General features: G+C 34.7%; 1 protein-coding gene across 1 annotated transcript in view; it reads left to right on the top strand.

Annotated features, from left to right (window-relative positions):
• The window catches only part of LOC145266303 (uncharacterized), a 215242-nt gene that overhangs the window by 63867 nt on the left and 125907 nt on the right, over positions 1–25468 (top strand). The window contains exons 9-14 of the mRNA XM_080121854.1: positions 691–833; positions 3162–3247; positions 9802–9941; positions 17636–17763; positions 22827–22918; positions 25228–25367. Coding sequence (XP_079977980.1) covers positions 691–833; positions 3162–3247; positions 9802–9941; positions 17636–17763; positions 22827–22918; positions 25228–25367 — 729 coding nt within the window. The remainder of the gene's footprint in view (positions 1–690; positions 834–3161; positions 3248–9801; positions 9942–17635; positions 17764–22826; positions 22919–25227; positions 25368–25468) is intronic.

Raw genomic sequence — 25468 nt, 5'->3', positions numbered from 1 at the left:
GATAATCTATAGAAACAATAGTTTTTATTCAAGCTGGTACTACCAGACCAGGCTCTCTGAAGATATTGGCTTCCTGAGACGAAATGCAACATTGATGTTTTTGGGTTTTTTTTTTGTTTTTGTTTTTCTACTTCCTTTTGCAAAACTTAATTATGTTCTGCAAAACTAAAAACAAAAAAAAAACAACCTACCTTTACCCCCTTTTTTTCTTTTTCCCATTTCCCCTTTCTTTTTCTATCTACCCCACTTCCTGACTGATTTCTTAACTTAAAATGTGACAAACATTAATATGGTAACTCTTTCTCCTCTCCTATTGCAAAACTCATTCATGTTCTGCAGGGCAGTAAACAAAAACGATAAAATCCACTATAAAACAACCAAACCAAACACTACAAAAAGCTTAGAGAATAAAAACCTTCTAAAAAAATAACTGGTTGCAACATGAATTCTATTTCCAAAATAACTGGATCCGGCATTAAATAACCCGAAAAGGGTTGATATGCCGTAAAATACCCGTAAAGGGTTGATATGCCCAAGACACGAAACAACCAAACCAAACCATTTCATTCAAGGAAGATAATCCAAAACAAAGATAATTCGTATCCAAGGGAGATAACTATTAAAACAATTACTGAACCTGTCTACTATTTTTTATGTTCTACTGATAAAAAATGTTTTGTTTTATTTTAGAAATACAATGAAGAAAATGATGAGTGATCCAAAATGCTCTGACGATGAACTGAAAACAAAATGGAAAAACCTTGTGACTTCATTCAGCGACTACATTAAACCGATGGTGTTACAACTTACAGGACAAATTGCAATGGAACTCAGTATGTATTGGCCGAGCTTTACATTACTCCTTGTTTAACGCGATTGAGACCACTTTTATCATTTATCTAATTAATCCTAAGTTACTGGTGTGAAAGCCGTAATACAATTTGTCTTTTCGTTCCTTGTCGGAGCAAAAGTTATTTCCGTTGATAAAAAGAAATGCTTTTGTTTCACAAAAAAAAAAAAAGAGAGATTTTGTTTTGTTAATTTAATGCATTAAACAATTCAATGGCCCCATGACTTCAGAGAGTCAAGGGAATCATCATCATCATCATCATTCATACTTAATTTAATGCATGAAGCAATGCAATGCCCTCCTGACCCCAGAGAGTCAAGGGAATCATCATCATCATCAGCATCATCATCATTCATATTGATAATACGAACTAAAAACCAATATTTTTAATCGTTGTCACAGAAATAAGGAATGTTTCTGCTTTGCTATTTTTTTTCCAATATAATTTGTTATCCTTTTTTATATTGCTTACTTTTTGTGTGTTTTTAATATTAACCTTTATGTCATGTAGAAGGTCCTGTATAATATGGGGTGTGTTAATTATGTATACACTTATGAATTTCTATTATTGTTTAGTGCATGATTGTATGCGGGTGTATATATATAACTGTGATTTACAGTAAAATATTTTCTCTCTAATAAATTCCTCCTCCCCCTGCCACCACTTAACACCGTTTGGGGATCGTTCACAAGGAACAGTTGAGAAGAGAACACCGGTTTGGCTTCGTAGTTCTTTCATGTGAAGTTATTTAAAATCACTAAAATCACTAATCTATACGCCGTGCATATATAGATATGTTCGTTTATGACTGTCTAGTGTTATGATCGTCTAATCTAGAGTTTGTTGTGCGTGTATGCATATTTAAATACAGTTTATGATGGGACAAAAATATACATAAATACCACTTACAACACAAAGGATGAATAATCCTTATTTGGAGTTTCAACATCTGGCCAATCGGGAAACATATCTGGTCCATCTTTGGTGGAAAAACTGTAATGAAAATTCTCCCTAAGAACTGATAGAGCCTCTTATCAAGACCCGGAGGCCACTCAAGGATAAAGGTTATTGAGTGTACAATAATCAATGGGATAATATTGTAGTAATCGTTAGTAATGAAAATTTGGTAAATTGGATTACTTAAGGTGGCGGTTCATCAGGAATTTGTTTATGTTGGACTTGAAGACATCCAAGTTGTAGTCAGCTGGGAAGCAGGCAAACGGAAGAGAGTTCCACAGGCATGCAGTTCTAAGAAAGAAGCTTTGTTCATGGAATCTACGTTTTGATTTAGGCATAGATAAGGAGAGGGGAAAATTATTGACAATGGTTTCAGCTAGACGAGTGTTTTTCGTGAAAGATTGGCGAGGGGGACCAGAGACTGGAGCTCAGACGAGCACTTGCCATGAAAATAATGATAAAACAAGAACTGGCTCGAAACGTCACTTCTGTGGGAGAAAGGTTGCAGTGTATATAATGCTCATCACAATAACCGACTATTTTACTTTCCGGTGTTTTCCGGTAGACTAACAACATAATACTCCATTTATAAAATCCGTATACCATAATTTCTGATCTGTATCCTGTACCTAATTGTTGTACTTTCAACCTGTCGTCATACATGCAGCAACGAAGTTGCAGAATTACAGACATGTTACGAATATTACAAATTGTTTTCATTTCTTGTCTGAGCATGAGTTATTTCCTTAAATAGAAATAAGAAAAAGAATGTGTTTGTTGCATAAAAAAGGAAGATTTTGTTTTATTGGGTTTTTTTTTTCTTGTTGTTGTTGTTGTTTTTTGTTTTTTTGTTTTTCACAGATAAACAATCCCTGGATCATTGCATGAACCCCTACCCCTTAGTCTACCTCTCAACCAGACATTCTTTTCTGGGACCCATGATCCCTTCTCCTAAATAACAACTGTTTGCAGGTAACGACGTCATTAATTAATTTAATATTGACCCCAGACAGTGAAAGTACTGGAATCAATGACGTTAAATGAAGAAAAACACCACCACCACCACCACCACCACCACCACCATCATCATCATCATCATCATCATCATCATCATCATCAGTGGCATCATCATCATCATCATCATCATCATCATCATCTGCCTTCGGTTTAATATCCTTTTTACAAACTAAACTATCTCTGGCTAGGTCCTCACTAGTTTCTTGGGTCCATTTTTATCACGTACTCCCATCTTTTCCTTGGTCTTTCCCTATCAACTGACCATGCTACCTCAACTGTTGTACATCTGCCAACCCAACAATTCTCACCTATTATATTCTTTCGTTTCTTTTCCAGATACTTGGCCCGCAAAAATTATGACTCAATTGAAATCAATCGACTGGTCCAGAGTTAAAACAACCAGCGATGAAACCGTCAAAAAAGTAATTTCATAATTTTATTTGTCATTCATTTTTTTTTTTCAGCACATATGGAAGCAATGTCGACCTCTGTATTTTTTTTTTTTATTTTTGTCTCTTTTTTTTGTCATTTTTTACAGCGGATTATTATCCGATAGTCTACCAGATCAAAAAATTTTTAAGTCAATATTTAAATATTTGTAGGGGTGCTCAGTTTCTAATTCAACGTTCAAGTAAATCGATCACCCATATTAGGATCACACAAAGTTTTTAGGCCAAATTTCGCGAATTTAACAATTTTCAAGCAGTTTAGCCTTTTTTCGGATATTATTTTAAAATACGAAATGCAAAAACGGCTAAATGCGCGAAATTCAGCCGAAAAACTTTGGGTGGTTCTAAAATGGGTGATCGATTTACTAAAACGTTGCATTAGAAACTGCGCACCTCCTACAAATATTTAAATATGGGCTTAAAATTTTTTTTTGGATAATTTGGTAGACTAGTGTCCATTCGATAATAATCTGTTGAGAAAAAATGAAAAAAAAGATAAAAATTTAAAAAAAGTGTAGGGGGGGGCGCTTCAATACGTGTGCCATTTTTTATCTTGTTCAACCCAAACGAGGTGAATTGCCACTTAAGTCTTAAGGAGCTACTTTGTAAGTTCATTAATCTCTTGCAATCATTGCTTCATAGAATTCAAATATAATAATATTTTGTGGGGATCATCAGTTGTTTACCATAAGAAACTGTTTGGGGAACATAATAGGTGTTTATCATTAGAGGTGACGAAGTTCAAATTAAAATAAATTACAGAAAAATATTTTATTATCACCAGTTTTTTTTACAAAAGAGTTACCTCTTATTAAGGCCTAGAGGTCACTCGAGGATAAGAATTGCTGAGTGTACGGTAGTCAATCGGATAATATCGTAGTAATCGTTAGTAATGGAAATTTGGTAAATTGGATTACTTAAAGGGAACAGCCCATCAAGAACTTGTTTACAGTGGGCATCCCCCACTAAGCTTCGAAGTCTATTTTGAACTCTATCAAGGTAGGATAAGTGTCCCTCACTAGGCTACGAAGTCTATTTTGAACTCTGTCAAGGCAGAATAAGTGCTTCGAGCAGCTCCTGCCCAGCGAAAAAATGTTTCTGTCAGTAATTCTTTTTTGCAATTTTTTGTGATCAAGAGCGGAGGACCGCTTGAAAAATAATAATTAAATATTAAATATAAAAAATAACGATATCGCTTTTATTGCTTCAAAAACCCTCATAACTTTGAAATTGTGTGTGTGTGTGTGTGTGTGTGTGTGTGTGTGTGTGTGTGTGTGTGTGTGTGTGTGTGTGTGTGTGTGTGTGTGTGTGTGTGTGTGTGTGGTCTTGGAAGTTTTTTAATCTTTAAAACTATATATAAAAAAAATTACTATTTAATTTGTAACTTTTTTATCATTCGTTGGAAAACTATTTAGTCAGTGAGTCATTTAATCACCTGCAATCACTGCATCAACTTGCTTTCTTGAATTCACAATAGACCTAATGTTATTTGAGGGATCATCAGTTGTCAACCATGAAATACTGTTTCGAGTATATATATATATATATATATATATATATATATATATATGTGTGTGTGTGTGTGTGTGTGTGTGTGTGTGTGTGTGTGTGTGTGTGTGTGTGTGTGTTGTTGTTGTTGTTTTGAACTTGCGGAACTCGATCATTCATTTAATTTAGATCATGCGAAAATTATAAAATACGTGATAGAGCCAAAAGAAGACTTTTAGAGTCAGCACTAATATTAAACACTAATACTATTATGCAAAGAAAGGGCTTCTGCCATTTAGCCCCTGCGGGCCCTGGTATAGGGAAAATAATAATCAAAGAACAAAATATAAAGACAGATCCTGGTTAATTCATACTATTATCCCAAACCGTTTTTCCTTAAATAATTTAAGAAAATGAATATGATTAGAGAAAAACAGTGTACATAGGTATTTAAATAACGTATTTTTAAAAGTGTGTATATATATATATATATATATATATATATATATATATATATATATTATTTTTTTACTATAATAATTAAATACCTACAGACACTAGTGTTTCATCCTTTCGGGATTCTTCAGTGCAGGGTGTCACGATTACTACCAGTCGAACGATTCGAACCCCGCGACACGAGACATCTCTGGCTCGATTAGCGGAGGAGAGGAGGCCGTATCCATTCGGCTACTATTAACCGTGTGAAATAGCGTTGAATTTTAAACATTTTAATTTAAATGTTCATTACGTCAGACAGACAGTGATCAAATCGTTATACGATGATCTACGCATAAGAGCTAAATTGACCGACTTTTTTTAATTCAACGGAAAGTGCTCAACGATAAGAAACGAATTTCTTAAATGTAGCATTTTCTATCAAGGGAAATAACTTCTATTATATATAATAGAGTTGTTTCCCTTGGTTTTTCCGATTTGTGATACGAAGAAAGTGTTTAATTAAAGTGTAGTTATATTTGAACTTCTTTTATTTTAACGTGACTTCCTGCACTGATGATACCCGAAAAGACGAACCACTAGTGTCTGTAAGAATTAAAACAATAATTATAGTAAAATTATATATATATATATATATATATATATATATATATATATATATATATATATATATATATATATATATATATATATATATATAAATGTTTAGAGGTACAGAATTTGTATATAGTTTTAAATAAAATACTAGGCGGAAGTTTCTCGAGAGCTCTTTCGGTTATCATCTCGTCAGGAGTAAATCGATAGCAATCTAAATAATATTGTAACGAAAATAAAGAGTTCTATTGGGGAACTTATTTAATGTGTCAACGTACGGGGACATTAATTAAATTTATTTACGTTTAAAAGCGATTGTTTCTCTTTGGGGAACTTTGAATTTTTTTTTTCTCCCGCTTTTTTTTTTTTTTTTTTTTTTTTCTTCCCTCGTTGTGCCAACATTTTTAATCGTTTTTAAACGTAAATAAATTTAATTAATGCCCCCGCACGTTGACACATTAAATAAGTTCCCCAATAGAACTCTTTATTTTCGTTACAATATTATTTAGATTGCTATCGATTTACTCCTGACGAGATGATAGCCGAAAGAGCTCTCGAGAAACTTCCGCCTAGTATTTTATATATATATATATATATATATATATATATATATATATATATATATATATATATATATATATATAAAATATATTTTTAGTCATCGACATACAGACCTGTTTCGTTGTTTCACAACTCATCAGTGCCGCTAGACTAACACCTATATATATATATAGACATTGAACAACCCAACCTTCCCATACACACACATTTATAGTTTCCTTCCCGATATGGGTAGGATTCTAACACTGTTTCCTTTTCACTTACGTATGGTCTATGATCGTTTTCTTTTAATATCCTGAAGATGTCCCCTGCAATAAGGGACGAAACGTTGAACACCATTATATAAATTCATTCGGTTTTTCTTTTTTCTTTTTTTCAAAACAACGTAACGTCAACCATCAAGGGTCCATCCTGGGCCCAACTCTCTTCCTGATCTACATCAATGATCTCCCTAAACACATACTTAAATCATTCGTTGACATCTATGCTGATGACACGACCATCTACGGCAACACATCAAAGGCTGTAAATGACAAAGCTCTCTCTGATTCTCTCTCTTCTGATCTCGAACAAGTGGTTCAGTGGGGGAAGATGTGGCTGGTTACCTTTAATGCATCTAAAACCAAACTCCTATCTTTACATCATCAACGCTCTGATCCCCATCTGGCATCAATTGGGATGGATGGCTCTCGTCTAGGAGAAGCCCCATGTTTTGACAAGCTTCTGGGCTTGACCTTCACTCCTGGTCTGAAATGGAACACATACATCAAGTCTGTTGCCAGGGTCGCTGGGAGAATGGTGGGATCCTTCTACCGCTCCAGAAGATATCTCACTACTGATACAATTCTCTATCTATATAAAAGCCAGGTACGTCCAAGGATGGAGTACTACTGCCATATCTGGGCAGGAGCTGCTAAAAACAGCCTATCCTGCCTTGACAGAGTACAAAATAGACTTTGTGGCTTAGTGGGGGATGCCCTTTTCTCTTCCCTGCAACCTCTCTCCCACAGAAGAGACGTTGCGAGCCTATCTTTGTTTTATCGTTATTTCCATGGCAGGTGCTCGTCTGAACTCCAATCTCTGGTCCCTCCTCGCCAATCTTTTACAAAAACACCCGTCTAGCTGAATCCACTGTCAAAAACTTTCCCCACTCTTTATCTATGCCTAAATCAAAACGTGGATTCCATGAACAAAGCTTCTTTCTTAGAATTGCACACCTGTGGAACTCTGTTCCGTCTGCCTGCTTCCCTCCTGACTACAACTTGGATGTCTTCAAGTCCAACGTAAACAAATTCCTGATGAACCTTAAGTAGACACTCTAAAATATCCACACTAACGTACTGTACTTACAATAACCCTTATCCATGAGTGGATTCCGGGCCTTGATAAGTGGTGACCACCTTGTGAAAAAAAAATAAAATAAAATCGCATTATGCTAGCGAAAGAGTAAATCTTTTACAAAGCAAAACTTACCAAGATAAGAAAAACTCAACACTATTAAGGGGAGCAAACCATAATATTAAATGAAAGATAAGGAATAAAAGTTATATATATATATATATACTAAACTAGACTAGACTACTCGTGACCCGTTGGGTCAGTATGTTATATTAGCTATGGAATTAATGTATGAGTGTGACCCTTGTGACGTAAAGAAAATAGTTTTTTTGTGACATAGCAGAAACATTTCTATGAAAGTATATTAAAATAAAAAAAGAATGTAGATGGGTTTCTATGAGTCGTTCTGTTTATAATTGGTTGTTTTTGAAAAGAAAACACTTACAGCCATTGAATTATAAGTGGTGTGTCATACTTACAGGTAAATGTGCACTGAACAGATACCATAATACTTAAAGTTAAATTCAAATTTTGATATATCTTTTTCTAAATGAAATTGTTAGTTGAAAGTACAGAATAGTTAAAAACACTCTCCCCATGTTAAGAATGGCTTTTTAAATAGAAAATGAAAATAAAATGTAACTTTAAAAAAAAATGTTTTCGGGTGTATTTATTTATGTTAAAAGTGTACATAAAAAAGTTCTAACTGTATTAAAAAACGGAGAAGAAAATGTAAAAAAAAAAAAAAAAAAGGGAAAAGGTGTGGGTAAATCGCCGTTGTAAAATGATCTTATGGTTGTCAACGGGTTAAAGTAGATTTATTTGTAAGAAATTTGCATTAAAATAACTTAAACCTAATACGGAAATGAACCATGTATAAAAAAAGCAGAAAGTATTAACAATTGTTTATTTGGATAATTTAAACGCGAAAAAAAAACAATTGGGACGCTGAAAACGTACACAGTAAAACAATACTTTTATTATCGCGTTGATTATTTATTTGTAACGCAATTTAAAAAACATATTTTCAGGGTAATTTATTTATGTTGGTAGTGTACAAGAAAATGTATGAATGTTTTTTAAGAGAGATGTATTAAAAATGGATAATAAATTTAGCTAACGATTTACTTTTTCCTTTGACGTTAATGCCTGAGCTATGCAGACAAGTTTACTGTAAGGCTAAAATTAAAACATGGACCAATAGCTATTACGTTACGCATGCATATTTGTAATGCCGTCGTTCGACCTTCACCTGGCAAATTCCATTGTTTTAATTTACACACTTTTGCACCGATTTTCCGCGGCTAAAACACAAATATAAAGTTTTGGATGGGGTCGAATACCCTATATATTAAGTTTTATGTCTGTAGACCAAAAACTGACAGAGGAATTTGCTAGGCAATTTTTAAAACAAATATATATACGCATACATAAATATATATGGAAAGAGGTTTGTGTTTTCTATGAGCTTTTTACACAAATATTACACAAGTATAAATCATGTAGAATATCTGCATGAATATAATTACATGTAATAGTTAACTAAAGATGATCATTCCATAATAAAACCAAAAAAAAAAAAATAGGTAATAAATTAAAATGAATGGTTAAAAGAATATGCAAATTAGCTAGATCTTTTGCAGATTAATGCAACTCCACTATCCATATATAAGAAAGTTGTATTTTCTTTGCCTTCAAGCCAAGATCTTTTTTCTGATATCAAAGTCTAGTATCTGTCCGGCAGATGCTGCAATCGAAGACCATATGTGGGGGCAACCCCACATATCAGACCATTACTCTTGAGCAATCAGTTTGGGTCAATGTAGGGGAAACCCTTCATACCAATTGTCACTATCGTGACAATTGGTATGAAGGGTTTCCCCTACATTGCTGATCCCCCTCCCCTCACTCTCCACATTAAAAAACGGTTTTGTGCCTAATTTGCTCAGTGGGGAAGCAAATAAATAACCAAATAGAAGGGTTTTTAATATGAATATCAATACACAAAAAAAAAAATTATAGGAATATAGATAATAACTTCAACGATTTAAGATTTTTCATTTTTTTATTCATTTATTTTATTTATACAGATTAGCCAAGTAGCTGACGTGATATTTTCAAATATTCAAAAGAGCAGTGACCGAAAATGGACACTACCAGACTTGGTGAAAAATTTTATTTGTGGTATGAACATCACAGACTTCTATCAAATGGATGAAAATTTCTTCAAGTAAGGAAATATTTGTTATCGATTTCTGTTAATTTTCAACAGTTTTTTTTTTTTTTTTTTTTTTTTTTTCCGCCTTCACCCCTAAACTAAGCATATTGACACTTGGACCTTGATTTTTATTTCTTTTTATTTATTTATTTTATTTATTTATTATTTTTTTTTTTTCCATTTTCACCCCAAACAAGACACAGTGCCTCTTTGATGTAGGGGGCTAGTATCGGGGGCGTAAATTGCAGGGATACTATGTAGGAAGTTGAGCAGCAAAATGTCTGTTCACATTGCACTTGAACTTTTGCATGTCAGTACAGTTGGGAAAACAAGAACCCGGAAGGGAGTTCCAAAGTCTAGCATTTCTGGGGAAGAAACTATTAGAGTAGAAGGCCTTCTTACATCTAGGAGTCTCTACTGTGTAGGGGTGGGATTTTGCTGATTAGTCATTGGAAAAGTAAAGAAAGTAACAGGAGAAAAGAAGAAATTTAAAAAAAACTCATTTTATTTATTTATTTATTTATTGTTTTATTTATTTATTTATTTATTTTTTTATTTTTTTATTTATTTATTGTTTTATTTATTTATTTTTTTTTTATTTATTTATTTATTTATTGCTTTATTTATTTATTTATTTATTGTTTTATTCACGTTTACACTTAAGAAGGCATATCGACACTTAGACGTAAGGGGCGACTAATTGGGATCATGTCTAAGAAAGATTAACAAGATGTTGGTTTACATTACATTTTAAATTCTGTATATCAGTAGAGTTAGCGAAGAAGTTAGCAGGAAGGGAATTCCAAAGTCTAGTTGTCCTTACGACACACACACATCCTCGTTTTACTATTCTGAAATAGTAATCTTGGCACCCCAAATTCACTCTTTGTGGAGATACTGATTTGTTAGCCAGACCAATCATGGGTCACTCGAAGTACATTTACCTATTCTGAGTTACGTGTAACACCTACATATATATCTAATCTTTGGATTCTTTGATTTGTATTTTCTTACATATCATTAGTCATAAGGTCCTGCATATGACCTTAAACTATCTCCGATGGTGAGGCCCCAGCTTGCGGGCTTTGAGGAGTGTGGAGCCACCCTTTAATTGCCATTGCTCTCAGATCCACTCTGACCGGGAGTGGTAGTACCTGTTAGGGTCCCAACTATAGGTTAAATAGAAACCGACTTGCAAAAAAAAAACAAATATACTCTATTAAAAAAATTTTCTTCAAAATCACTGGATTCGGCATTAAATAACCTGAAAAGGGTTGATATGCCGTAATACAAAAACAACCAACCAGGTAGTTATTAATATTTTAGTCACTTATTTCAAAACAGAACTACAAACAGATTGGTTTTCTCATCTTATTTAATACAATACACAATCATTGGGAGCTGTGCTAGAAAACTACAGACACCCGAAAGTATCCTGTACCTCTATAAGGCCACCATTCGCCCATGTATGGAGTATTGTTGTCATATTTGGGCTGGTACATCTGCTACTAGTCTCTCGTTCCTAGACAAGGTTCAAAAGAGAGTCGCCAATCTGATAGGCCCTGAACTGGCATCTAAGCTTCAGCTTCTGTCCCATCGACGAAATGTTGCATCCCTCTGCCTGTTCTACAAGTATTTTAATGGTGAATGGTCTGACAAACTGCAAGCACTTGTGCCCCCTCGACGTAAATACCCCCGACAAATCCGACAGGCAGCTAAATCCCACCCCCACACAGTAGAGATCCCTAGATGTAAAAGATCTTTCTACTCCAGTAGTTTCTTCCCCAGAACCGCTAGATTTTGGAATTCCATTCCAGGTCCCTGCTTCCCCAACTGTACTGACGTGCAGAAGTTCAAGTGTAACGTGAACAGACATCTTGCTGGCTAAATCCCCACATAGTACCCCAGTAGATGCTACCCCTGATAGTAGCCCCCTACACCAAAGTGGCAATGTGCCTTGTTTGGGGTGAAAATGTAAACAAAATTTAAAAAATACACGGTTTCTTCTTAATGTTAGAGGAAAATCTATCTCGAATTCTACACTGATTTATTTAGAAAAGAGGAAAACTTTATTTTCCAAACTCCTTCCAAAATTTTTATCCTTTTATTTCATTGAAAGGTGTTATATATATATATATAAAAGAGCAAATAGTTAATAAAACACGTTAAAAACACTTTGGAAAAGAGTTAAAAACATATTTAACTTGAAAAGGAAACACTAAATAAGTGGATAATCCTTAATCCGCGGAGTTTCGAAGAAATACTTTCCTTCTCATCAGGGGGTAGGAATTAGCAAAATGCGGGATTGGATTTTGCTTGCAAAAGTCTATCTATATATCTATAAAAGTGAAAGTGTCTGTCTGTGTCTGTCTGTGTGTGTCTGTGTGTGTACATTTCCATACGCAATAACTCTGTCAATTTTTAGTCTACAGACTCTAAATTTGATATACAGGGTACTGAGCTTTGGGAAAATCGACAGGATCGATTTTCGGCCAGAAATTTGGCGATTAAGGGGTCAAAGTTCAACGATTTGACCTTTGAGAACTCTACCAAACTCCTCTGACAATTTTGGGTCTAAACACTTGCAATTTTAGATATAGGTTCCTTGGACATGGATCTAACTTAATAACTTGATTTGAGCCCAAAACAATAAAATTTAAGGGGTCATAATAGGAGTCAAAGTTTAAAAAAATTGACCTTTTTTTTTTTTCTTTTTTTTTTTTTTTGCTCATCATACACCTCCAAACACCCGGGCAACGCCGGGCACCCATGCATGCTAGTATATTTAATAAAGCTTGGAAAAAACATTGGCAGTACATTGAGCACCATAAGAATCAAGCAAATCTCCGCGAACTGGAGGGAGCTACTGAAAATGAAAACTGCAGTAATGGCAATAATTGGTCCTGGCCGGCATTTAAACCATTACATTTAAATAAAAGAGCAGTTTTGTGAAAAAAAAAGTGTGAAATTGAAAAGTGAGTTCACTGTTACGTCATTTGTGTATCCGAACAAAAAAAAAAAAACGAAAACTGGCAACGTTTTTAGATCCTGATAAAATTCTATTTTGTTCGTCTTCCTTTCTCCTTCTCCTTAATTGATCGACAATTTACTGATGAATGATTGTCGGTGTCGCAATCAACAAAACAGCCGAACCGAACATCATCAATACCATTCTTCTTCTTTTTCTTTTCTTCTCTCAGACATAATTAGGTAATAAGCATTTTTCGACCCTTATTGTCGCAAAAGCGGATTAAAACCACGACAGGCCAGGAATTGACCCGTTTTGCTAGTTGAATTATTCATGCAATTTTAAGCGAAATCACGGGTAACCGAAGACAACGGATCGGGTCGAGTTGAGTCGGTATTTTTTTTTTCTTCTTTTTTTGTCAATGTCTATATTATATATATGAATAAAAATAAATAAAAATATCAGCGATGATTGACGTTATGTTGTTTTGAAAAAAGAAAAACCGAATGAATTTATAAAATGGTGATCAACGTTTCGTCCCTAATTACAGGGGACATCCTCAGGATATTAAATTAATTCTGCATTTTTCTTTTTAACATCCTGAGGATGTCTCCTGCAATAAGGGACGAAACGTTGATCACCATTTTATAAATTCATTCGGTTTTTCTTTTTTCAAAACAACATATATATATATATATATATATATATATATATATATATATATATATATATATGAAATTGGCATATTTAGGCAGTATTGTTTTATTCAAGCAAATATTATTAAATGCAACGAAGACACTTTGCTTGATGATTCGTTTTTTTTGTTTTTTTGTTTTTTTTTTATTTTCCGTGTAATCTTTTTTGTATCAAAATCAAAAATATTAATAAAAGTTCCATAATTGTTGCTGTCACGAGCGCTTTCGATTCGTCCACGAATCATCATCAGGTGTTGAAGTAAAAGGGCGAAGGAGCGAAAATGAGAATTAAATGTGAAAACTAAAATATTCAGTAAACGGCGATAAGTTAAAATATATAGAGTCGATGAAAAGTCGATCAAAAATATAAGTCGGTTTAAAATTCGAGTATTAAAATCAGCAGGTTCGTGGACACCGTTAATAAAGTCCGTCCAATACGAACTACGCAAGACATTTTAGAACGTTACTGCTTTTCTCGAATGCGATATCATTTATAGTGGGTTGATATATGACGCTTCAAGAATTTTTAATTTTTTAATATTATTTTCACGTTGTATAATTTTTATGTTGTCAACGAGGACATTTCTAAGATTGGGGAGGGGCAGTTATGTTCTTTTATCAAATGTTTATATATATGCACTAGTATCATTTAGATGCATGGTTATTCGCCGGGACAATGTTGTCGTTGTATGCCCAATGTATGTATTATTTTCGGATTTACATTCTCCCATAGAGCATTTGAATTTGTACACTGCATTGGTTTGGTCCAACGTTTTTATAGCCGATGAGGAGTTATTTCTAACCACAAGGTTTTATGTTCTAAACTTCTTGTAGTAAATAATAAATTTAATTTTTGAATTATAGAGTCGATGAAAAGTCGATCAAAAATATAGGTCAATTAAAATTCGAGTATTAAAATCAGTAGGTTCGATGACACCGTTAATAAAGTCCGTCCAATACGAACTACGCAAGACATTTTAGAACGTTACTGCTTTTCTCGAATGCAATATCATTTATAATGATGATAATCGAAAAATTAAAAAAAAAAAAAAGAATCATAAAGCAAAGTGTCTCCGTTGCATTTCATAATATTTGTAGAGAAGGTTAGAAAAACATTGTTACCTTCTAACCTTCTCTACAGTTTTAAATAAATAAATATTGAGCTCTTATATTGAAATCTTTTTCTTTGTAATAGAGCACTTTGATGGAATTCTTTCCCAAAAGCAGTGAATATATATATATATATATATATATATATATATATATATATATATATATATATATATATATATATATATATATATATGTAAAAGAGATTTAGAAGGCTGTCACAATGCGAGGAATGAATTATAGTCGCTGTTGGTAAGAGGAGACGAGAACAAGTGGCGATTTACAAATCAATAAGTACATATATATATATATATATATATATATATATATATATATATATATATATATATGTTTTTTTATTATTATTTTTTTATATATATATTTATTCAGTTGTATGGTAAAATGTCTTACTTGTTTTCATGCGACGTATTCCATTATTAATTTCGGAAAAATTTTCCCTTTTCAAATGGTGTGCGTAACAGGTCGATTCAAAGCATGCTGGATGAAGGGCCGGAAGTTGTGTAGCTATGTGAGGCCTCGGGCCAAATGTCTATAATTCATTCCTCGCATTGTGACAGCCTTCTAAATCTCTTTTACATACCTATCCCACACAATGCTTCAAGCAAACTACATATCAATCCTATATATATATATATATATATATATATATATATATATATATATATATATATATATGTGTGTGTGTGTGTGTGTGTATGTATATATATGTATGTGTGTGTATATATATATATATATATATATATATATATATATATATATATATATATATATACTAGCAAAAGTACCCGTCGTTGACTGGGTTCAAAAACAGCCTACAGAAAATGGACTCTGATTTATGAAAGTATGATAGGTTATGAAAAGGAAGGGTTGTAAATTTTGGTTATCTCTTTTTTTAGCAAGACGAAAAAATTGTTTTGTCCAGTGTTCACGCTAATATTCATATTTATATAAAACTAGCCTGCGCGTTTGGAAGTGTGTGTTGAGCAAAAAAAAAAATAGGAATATTAAGCAGGCTCGAACCCGTCACGGAATTGCCCATATTTATCAAAAAAATGTTTAATATGTAAAAAAAAAAAAAAAAAAAATAGGAATATTAAGCAGGCTCGAACCCGTCACGGAATTGCCCATATTTATCAAAAAAAATGTTTAATATGTAAAGAAAAAAAAAAAAAAAAAAAAAAATAGGACACAAGGGTATTCATTGCAGAAATAAAATTAAATACAAAACCCGAGTGTGTTTGGCGGAGACAGAAAATAACGAAGAAGCGTTGCGAAAATATGTGAATGTAAAAATTTATGATAAAAAATAAAAATGCAACTCGATTCGAGTTCAGACCTTTCGATAGTAAACTGAAATACTTGGAAGAAATTGAATAAACCCACAATGTTGAGAACACGCAAAACAGCAAAAGTGAATTTTTACCGAACGTCACATTATTGGGAAAGACGAAAAAAATTTTAACTCATGCATTAAGGAATATCACTAACTTACTCGAGTCGGATTGGATTCGTGGATTTAAATTATGGAACCAGACAATCAATAATTTTTGCAAAAACGAAAATAAAAAAAAATACAACAGACGCCTATGCCTTAAAAAATAAACTAAAAAGGAAACTTTTTTGATCTAGGCCACGAAAAGCCAAACAGAAAGTGCAAACAAATTGATACTGTTGTAGACTGAACAAAAGTAGCTCACCTCTAACGAGAACAGCGCCTGACCACAAGCCAAGAAACCAAAATCAGACAGGGTACTCTAGTCCTAAAGTGATGACACCCTCGCCAACCGACCTAGTCGTAAATGTCTATGCGACTGCAGGTGATTTTTCACCGGATACGAAAATGTCAGCTACACCGCAACAGGTACTAATCACAAGTCTATTTTCCCCACTCAAAGATATTACATGCAGCAAAATAATTGCACTCAAATTGTTTTTCAACAATATGAAAGAACTGCCGGACTGGTTTACCCAACGTCTTTTCAAAATAGTTCATCGGGTTAACAACACTAGTGAAAACCCCTGAGACAATATCATCTCTTGTCTGATGGATTATTACAAGCGGGGTTCTAAGCTTTATTAACCCTTAATTACTTGTAGCGGAGTTTATCCATACAAGTGATCAGTGTTTTATTAAATTCTCCCGATTAATACATGAGAAAACGCAATAAAACGTTTTTCTTGCAGGTCAAAGAAAAGATTTCGCCTTGCACAATGAATTCCCCAAAAAGTAGAGGTTATTAAAACCATCTACGACACGTTTCATATTGAGCCTCCCCAAATCACACCAGAACAGGGATGTTCAGACAGGAAAAGAAAAATCACCGAGCCGTTCATGGTCCATCAAAAAAGGAAAAAATACTAATACACTGCCCGGAGTTATCAACTTGGGAGAGGGTGCTGTGGCGGAACTAATCTGTGTTATATACTAATAGACTATTTCAATCTCAATAAATATTAGAAAACTAAGTCATAAACCGACCTTGTGTCACATTTTGTTTCGTGGGAAACAAATAAATATCCAGTCGCCACCCTGTACTTGTACTGGGCTGGTCACTGAAGTGTGGTATCTGCTTGGATGCTACACTCAAATTAATTGTCCTTAGTCAATGGAGGAGGAAACCCTTCTATACTAAGGCAATTCTATTTTTGCAGAATCCCCTTTTGAGGGGAGCTGGTTTTCTCCCACATTAAAAACGACCTTGTGTCACATTTTGTGTCGTGGAGAATCAAATAAATAACCAGTCGATATCCGCTGGACTAACCTAGGTCGTTCGTCGTGGGCGACGAACGGCTCACCTATTGTACGTTTTGCAATACACGTTGTTACTTTATTTTGGCGTTCTGTTTATCATTTGTAACCCTTTAACAGGGCTATAACATATACTTAATTTATTTCTTTTTCTTTCCAACAGCAAATGGATTCCAAATATTGGTAATCTGGACGCGTGCAACAAACAGCAAGAAGAAAAAGCCTGGGATAAATTTGTGAATGCTGTGGCAAAAATATACGTGGAAATAGTTAACGACTTAAACAAACAGGGTAGGTGTCTTCTTGATCAATTCTTTTTTAGTGACTCTTAGTGAAATTTCTGTCCTCTTTATGTATACAGGCGAAACTTTGACCATATATGTCAGACATGCCAATAAACTGAACCCTTTTCCATATTACCTGTCTTCGTGGATTTTTGAAAATCAAGTGGCAAGACACAGAGGTTTTAGCCCAGTCAAGTCTCCCATCAGCACATTCCATGCTGCAAGAGTCTCAGGTTCGTTATTCGGCTCAAATATGCCACATATCATAATCAAGATTCTCAAAACAGCTCCTTTATGGTAAGCTGTCCACAGGAAAGGAACCGTAGGAGGACAGCGGAAGCAATTCAATGACAGCTTGAAGGTGCCCATGAAATTGTTCAGTTTGTGGGAAAGCCTAGCCTACAAAAAACGGACATAATTGATGAATCTGCACGCATTGAATCGTTATGTGGTGGCCCTTTGGCTATGACCACAAGCTAACTTGGATGACTTAAGGGGACAGCTCATCAAGAATTTGTTTATGGTGGACTCACATCTATGGTCCTCCTGGCCTGACTTTCACGAAAAACACTCGTCTATCTGAAACCACTATCAATAATTCCCCCATTCTTTATCTGTACCTAAACCTAAACGTAGATTCCATAAACAAAGTTTCTTTCTTAGAACTGCACGCCTGTGGAACTCTGTTCCGTTTTCCTGCTTTCCAGCTGACTACAATATGGTTGTCTTCAAGTCCAATGTAAACAAGTTCTTGAGGAGCCGTTCCCCTTAAGTAATCCAATTTACCAACTTTCCACTACTAATGATTGCTACGATATTGTCCCATTGACTACTGTACAGGCATTAACCTTATCCTCGAGTAGGCCCCAGGCTTTGATAAGTAGTGACTACTTTGTAAAAAAAAACTGCCCGGCTGTGGACTTCTGGTCCGCTTCCTGGTTAATTACAATATGACAACTTTCAAGTCCAATGTAAACAAGTTCTTGTTGGGCTGTCCCCTTAGATAATCGAAATTCTACCCACTACCAACTTATATTCATTAACCCTTATCCTTGGGCGGCCTTCGGGCCTTGATAAAAAATTACTAATTCGAGTAAATGTGGTATTGTGGTCATTGAGAAGGTAAAAGTATTAGTCATGATTATAAAATTATGCAAATCCATAGCAAGCTTCCGTTTAATTCTAGGAAGTCCCAGGCGTTTCTTTCTCTCTATGAAAAGATTAACTTATTGCTAATCGCCTAAGGCGTCTCATCCGGGGAAATACTAGTACTAATACTACTACTATCGTTGCTAATCATTACCTCCGTTCAGACTTGTGGGTAATTATTCAATGTCTAAGAAGTTTGTGGGACTAGTGTCATTTTTATAACTGAAAACGAAATTTTCGAAATCTATAAAAGGAATCTCATACAATTCTCTATCTGTGTCTAAGTTTTGATATCAGATAAACAATTAAATTTCTTAGAATTAATTGTATATCATATTACTAGGTACAATAACATTCTTATTATAATGGTTGTATTGAAATGGCCATTCAATATTGCTTTGAACAATAATGGAATGCTAACATTAATAGAGTTTGTTTGTATTTCATTGCTGGCATTGCCCGGTTGTAACATACGCATAAATATTGTATTTTTATTTATGCAGAAAATGAGACATGCGAATATTATGTTTTTCTAAAGTGTAAATTAGTGATAGGACGATTCCAATATTTTTCGCAATTCCAATACAATTACTGATTCTGTGATAAATTCCTGATTCCGATACAATTACAGATTTTGATTCCGATTCTTTATAAATCTCTAATTATTTAACTATAAGATTGTTATTTTCCCCGACCTTTGTAAAAAAAAAAAAAAAAAAAACATGTTAAATATGCAGATATGTTCCTAAACGTCAAAATACACTTGTGGAGGATGATCTATCGACTTTAACCTGACTGGTATTTTAAAATCAATAAATATTTATTATTTTATCATTATTACCAGATATGGAAGATTTTACTTCAAACAAAATCAAATAAAAAAAAGACAATTTAAAGAATTGTTTTGGCATCGAAAAATAGGTATCAATTTTTCCGATTCTAATACCGATTCCGATACCTCGAAATCTTCCGATTTTTCCGATTCGCGATTCTGATTAATCACCTCAACACTACTGTTATCTCCTTGTAAGTAAAAAAAAAAATACTTGAGCTAAGATCGAAATCAAAACTCAAAAACAGTGAGTTAAGTACGATAGCCATTAGACCAGCTTGCAACGATCTTCATGAAGTGTTTTTAAACCTACTTATTCTTAAAATAAAGAAGTTTTCATGTTCTACGGCTGCACATGCACATTCGTGAAACAGTTGACACACAGATAAAAATGTGATGACTTCCAAGCACCAATTTTGACTCCTTAGCAGCCATTTTTTTCTGGATGAAAACGCATAAAACGTTTTTCCACGTGTCTGAACACCCTATTTACAAAATATCAAGTCTGTAGATCAAAAATTCATCGCGTATATAGGTTGAGAAGTGTCTTCACACACACATTCTCACTTTTATAGATATATAGATTTACACAAGGACCCGACGTTGCTCGTGGTTGGAAGATGATCAACGAAAGTTTTCCAGATTTTTACTGTCATCGAAATCAGTGAAATCGACCATTTTTCAATCAAATCGATTTGTTATATAGGGGTCTCATTGAGAGAGAGTCTTAGGAAGAGATGCTTAGAAAGAGTCTTATTACAGTGAGGGATGTTGTAAGACTCAGAGAGAGAGAGAGAAGTTGTTGTAAGAGTTCTAAAGAGATAGTTCCTGTTAGGAGAGATTCTTATATATGAAAATGTTCATTCCTTAATTGTGTTGAATGGAAGAAGAAGAAGAAGAAGAAGAAGAAGAAGAAGAAGAAGAAGAAGAAGAAGAAGAAAGCTCTTTGAGTGAGGACACAGTGTTCAAACAGTTCGGACATTATGATGTTGAGACGTGTATGTAAAGACATATAACACAAATATATAATACAATTGGACTTTACCTTGATGGTTTATTCTTCACACGGCCGTGATTCCATCATCAAGAATTCAAAGTTTCACATTTTTTTCTTGAAATGACGTCTCGCTCCTAGACGATGCCTCCCTCTGAGTTTTCTCACTCACTGACTAACTCTAAAGTTTTTTCTCTATTCCTAGCACTTTCTATTTTCCGTGACGTCATACACATGTTAAAACATGTGCCTTCTTCACGTGTTCTGGACATACGTGAGAGAGAGAGAAGTTGTATAAGTTGTTGTACGAGAGACTTAGAGATATTGTCCATGTTAGGAGAGATTCTTATATATTTTAAATGTTTATTCCTTGTTGTGTAGAATGGAAGAAGAAGAAAACTCTTTGAGTGAGGACATGATGATGTTGAGACGTGTATGTAAAGACATATAACACAAATATATAATACAATTGGACTTTACCTTTTAGTAAGAATCATAAACACAAGACGAGCTTTACAAAAAACACTTGATGGTTTATTCTTCACACGGCCGTGATTCCATCATCAAGAATTCAAAGTTTCACATTTTTTCTTGAAGTGACGTCTCGCTTCTCGACGTCTGACTGTCTCTGAGTTTTCTCACTGACTGTCTTCTAACTAAAGTTTTTCTCTATTCCTCGAACTTTCTATTTTCCGTGACGTCATACACATGTTAAAACATGTGCATTCTTTCACGTGTCCTGGACATACGTGTCCAAAACTTTTCCTATTTCTACAAAAGGAATTTTAACCTATATTCAATATGTTAAAAACATTATCTTATAAGCTGCATTCTTTCAATTTAAAATGTCATAATAAACTTGACAGCTCACATTCTTTTCTTGAATATTTTATCTATATTCTAAACAAATGTTTGTTTTACATTTTTAAATTCTCACACGTAATCTATTTCTAAACTAGATTACGAGGTTCGAATTCCGCCTATGCTATTTCATTTTCATTTTAAACTAAATTCTCCATTTTTATACTTACATGAAAAGGGGACATCATGTAACAGATTGATGCTCTAATTGTGGATCCGTCGCGGTATAGTGGGAGGAAGCTTCACATGCATCCCTGCAGTGACTTTGTCCACAATACATTAAATCCATCTCCAAGTATGTCCGCGCATGCATATATCCACGCAGAGAGATGGAATAAAGGGAGAGGAAAATACGAAACTGAAAGCAAGAAAACGCTTATAAAAACGCACCCAGGAATTAAGTTTTTAGAAAAGATATCATGAGCTAATGGAGTTTCTGCATTGAATGTCACATGGCACATGTTAAATTGTGTCATGTGACACAACCCGGCCAGTGTCCTTTTTCACTTTTTTTCCGATGATGTAATTGAATGAACTTCTATGGATTCACTCGTCCTATAAAGTTATAGCTAAGCATTTTTGTCTCACTTTTATAGATATACTAGCAGGCCGCCCGGCGTTGCCCGGTCATAAAATATGCATAAATATTATATTTTAATTAATACACAAACTGAGACATGCGCATGCAAGTATTGTGTTTTTTTTTTCTCTAACCGTTCACTTCTTGTAAGAAAAAAAAAAAAGAAAAAGTACTTGAGCTGAGATTGAAATCAAAACCTAAAGACAGTGAATCAAGTACGATAACTATTAGGCTGGCTTGACACGATCTTTCAAAGGTGTTTTCAAACTACTTATTCTTAACACAAGTAATCTGTAATGTGAACTATTCACGCACGCGCATTCGTGAAACAGTTGACAAACAGATAAAAATCTGATGACCCCCATGTACCAATTTTTCAATTTTGACCCCTGAGCAGCCCTTTTCTATATGAAAACGGATTTAAAAGTTTTCACCATGTCTGAATATCCTATATACCAAATTTCAAGCCTGTAGATCAAAACTTCGTTGAGTATATAGGTTGAGAAGTATCCTCACACACTCTGATTCTTACTTTTATAAATGTATAGCTAGATTTTTCGCAGTTTTATCGTTGTTGTTTTGTAGTCAAATAAAAAGGCAGTCACAAAAGGGGCACGTTGTAATTAATATAATTATGTCTTGTATCAATTCCAGCTCCAATAGACCTTAGAATGCTAAGGATGTCTCTAAGGGATAGCGACGTACGTCTAATCCAATATGGCGTCAAAGTAATTGGAATCAAAAAGGTAAGTGCTAAATTATTTTATTCCACACTCTTCAACAATTGCACATCTTTGATTTTATTGGAATCTTTGAGATGAGTAATTTGTGTATTTATTTATTAGCTGTGGTGCAGTAGATACAGGCGTTGAATACTTACGGTTCCAGGTGAGCATTGTCAGAAGATAGTGATTTCAATCCTATCCAAAGTACGTCCAAGGATGGAATACTGCTGCCATATCTGGGCAGGAGCTGCTAAAAACAGCCTATCCTGCCTTGACAGAGTACAAAATAGACTTCGTGGCTTAGTGGGGGATGCCCTTTTCTCTACCCTGCAACCTCTCTCCCACAGAAGAGATGTTGCGAGCCTATCCTTGTTTTATCGTTATTTCCATGGCAGGTGCTCGTCTGAACTCCAATCTCTGGTCCCCCCCCTCGCCAATCTTTCACGAAAAACACCAATCTAGCTGAATCCACTGTGAAAAATTTCCCCCACTCTTTATCTGTACCTAAATCAAAACGTGGATTCCATGAACAAAGCTTCTTTCTTAGAACTGCACGCCTATGGAACTCTGTTCCATCTGCCTGCGTCCCACCTGACTACAACTTGGATGTCTTCAAGTCCAACGTTAACAAATTCCTAATGAACCGCCCCCTTAAGTAAACACTTCATCAAATCTCCACACTAACGTAATGTACTTGCAATAACCCTTATCCCTGAGTGGCTTCCGGGCCTTGATAAGTGGTGACCACCGTATAAAAAAAAAAAAAAAAGCAGTCCAGAGGATGAGTTGCCCAAAACATGATGAGACGACAACTATGGAAGGCAGTAATTACTTGGGATACAGAATTTTAGTTGGCCAAAAACGTGGCGAAAAAACAACATCTAAGCTCATCACCGACGAAATGTTGCATCCCTCTGCCTGTTTTACAAGTATTTTAATGGTGGATGCTCTGATGAATGTACCTCCCTCGATGTAAATACCCCCATCAAACTCGACTAGTAGCAAAGTCCCACCCCTATACAGTAGAGATCCCTAGATGTAAGAAAGCTTTCTACTGTTGCATAGTAGGGTTTGTAGTGTGTGGACATGATGTGTTACTGTGCGTCGTGTTACTAAATGTCTATAGTGGGGTTCTCTAGTATTTGAACCATTTGTTACTCTTATTGTCTATTTACGTTCCGTGATCATCTAAGTACGTTGCGTGCGCATGTGGCAGGCATAACACAAACACATACATGTCTTTCGATAAACCTCATCAACTTTTAAACTGCGTCGTTGGTCCTTTGGTCCACCTGGTAATTCATCTGTTCTTGGATGGAAGCTGGAACTTGTGGACGAATGCATTTCAACTCCAAGACGATGGTTGATTTTATATAGTAATAGCGGGGGTACCCGGCGTTGTCCAGGTGTTTGGAGGTGTGGGTGAAAACTCGGGGGGGGGGGGGGGGGGAGTAAAATAAAAAAAATGTTTTGGTAGGTAAGTATGAGGATCGAACCCGAACCGTTGAGGCAAAGTTGTAAATTAAATTGTGAAAAAAAAAGTGCGACGTTAACCATTGCCCCACCGCGAGATGCTGACAGAAACAAGTTTGAATTTATTTAATTACTTAAATTAGCAGGTGCACGTTTTAATGACTTAATGAGGTCAACTTTTGACTGTGGGGTAGCATTTCATTTGCGGGAATGCTTCCCCCCCCCCTAAGACGTTGGAGGTAGGGGGAAATATTATAGGAAAAGGCCTAACCTACATGCGGTGAGCGAAAACTGTTGAATATTTATCTTCCCGAAGTCGAGCAAATTAAATAGACAGGCGAGGTCTGTTGTTAAATCTGAGATATTACGATTTACATGTGATATAAAAAGTTTTAAAAAGTTGTGAAGCGACTGACCACTTCTCTGAAAAAAAGCCTGCTCAGAGGGGATCAGAAAGAAAGACGTTGTCATAGGCATCAAAACAGTTCCTCACCCTCCGTATAGTCCTCACAGTTATAGTCCAGACCTTGCTCCCTGTGACTTTTGGTTATTCCCTAAGCTCAAGGAAAACCTTAGAGGCTGTCGTTATGAGACAATTGAGGAGATGAGAGACGAGTGTCATTGATATGCTCACACAAAAGGACTCCCATGGGACCTTCCAGAAATTGTTAAAATGGTATAACAAGCGCATTGCAGCCAAAGGAGATTACTTCGAAGACGGCTGGAGTTTCATATATGTACTATCAATAAAAGTGGCCATACGCAAAAAAGTCTGGAAACATATTGAAGGCAGCTCGTAGTTGTGTTTAATCTGACAAAATCTATTAAAAATAATTCAATATTTCTATATTTTTCAGTTGGATGTTGCCATTGGAATGATATGGAAGAATCTCAAGAAATACCGAGATATAAAGTTGGATATTTACTACATTTTTAAATTTTTGTCCTGTCACCTGAAAGAGGATGAAATTGATTCCATGGATATGAGCAAAGTGATGTGAGTTTTTTCTTAACAAATAAATACTCATTAAACTTTTCACAAATAAATACTCATTAAACTTTTAACAAATACTTGCCACCGACATTCAAATTCACTAA

This window comes from Euprymna scolopes, chromosome 41 (genome assembly GCF_053919585.1).
Source record: "Euprymna scolopes isolate OS-2025 chromosome 41, ASM5391958v1, whole genome shotgun sequence".
NCBI lineage: Eukaryota > Metazoa > Mollusca > Cephalopoda > Sepiida > Sepiolidae > Euprymna > Euprymna scolopes.
The sequence above is the reverse complement of the archived record's forward strand: the minus strand, read 5'-3'. Positions and strand labels throughout refer to the sequence as shown.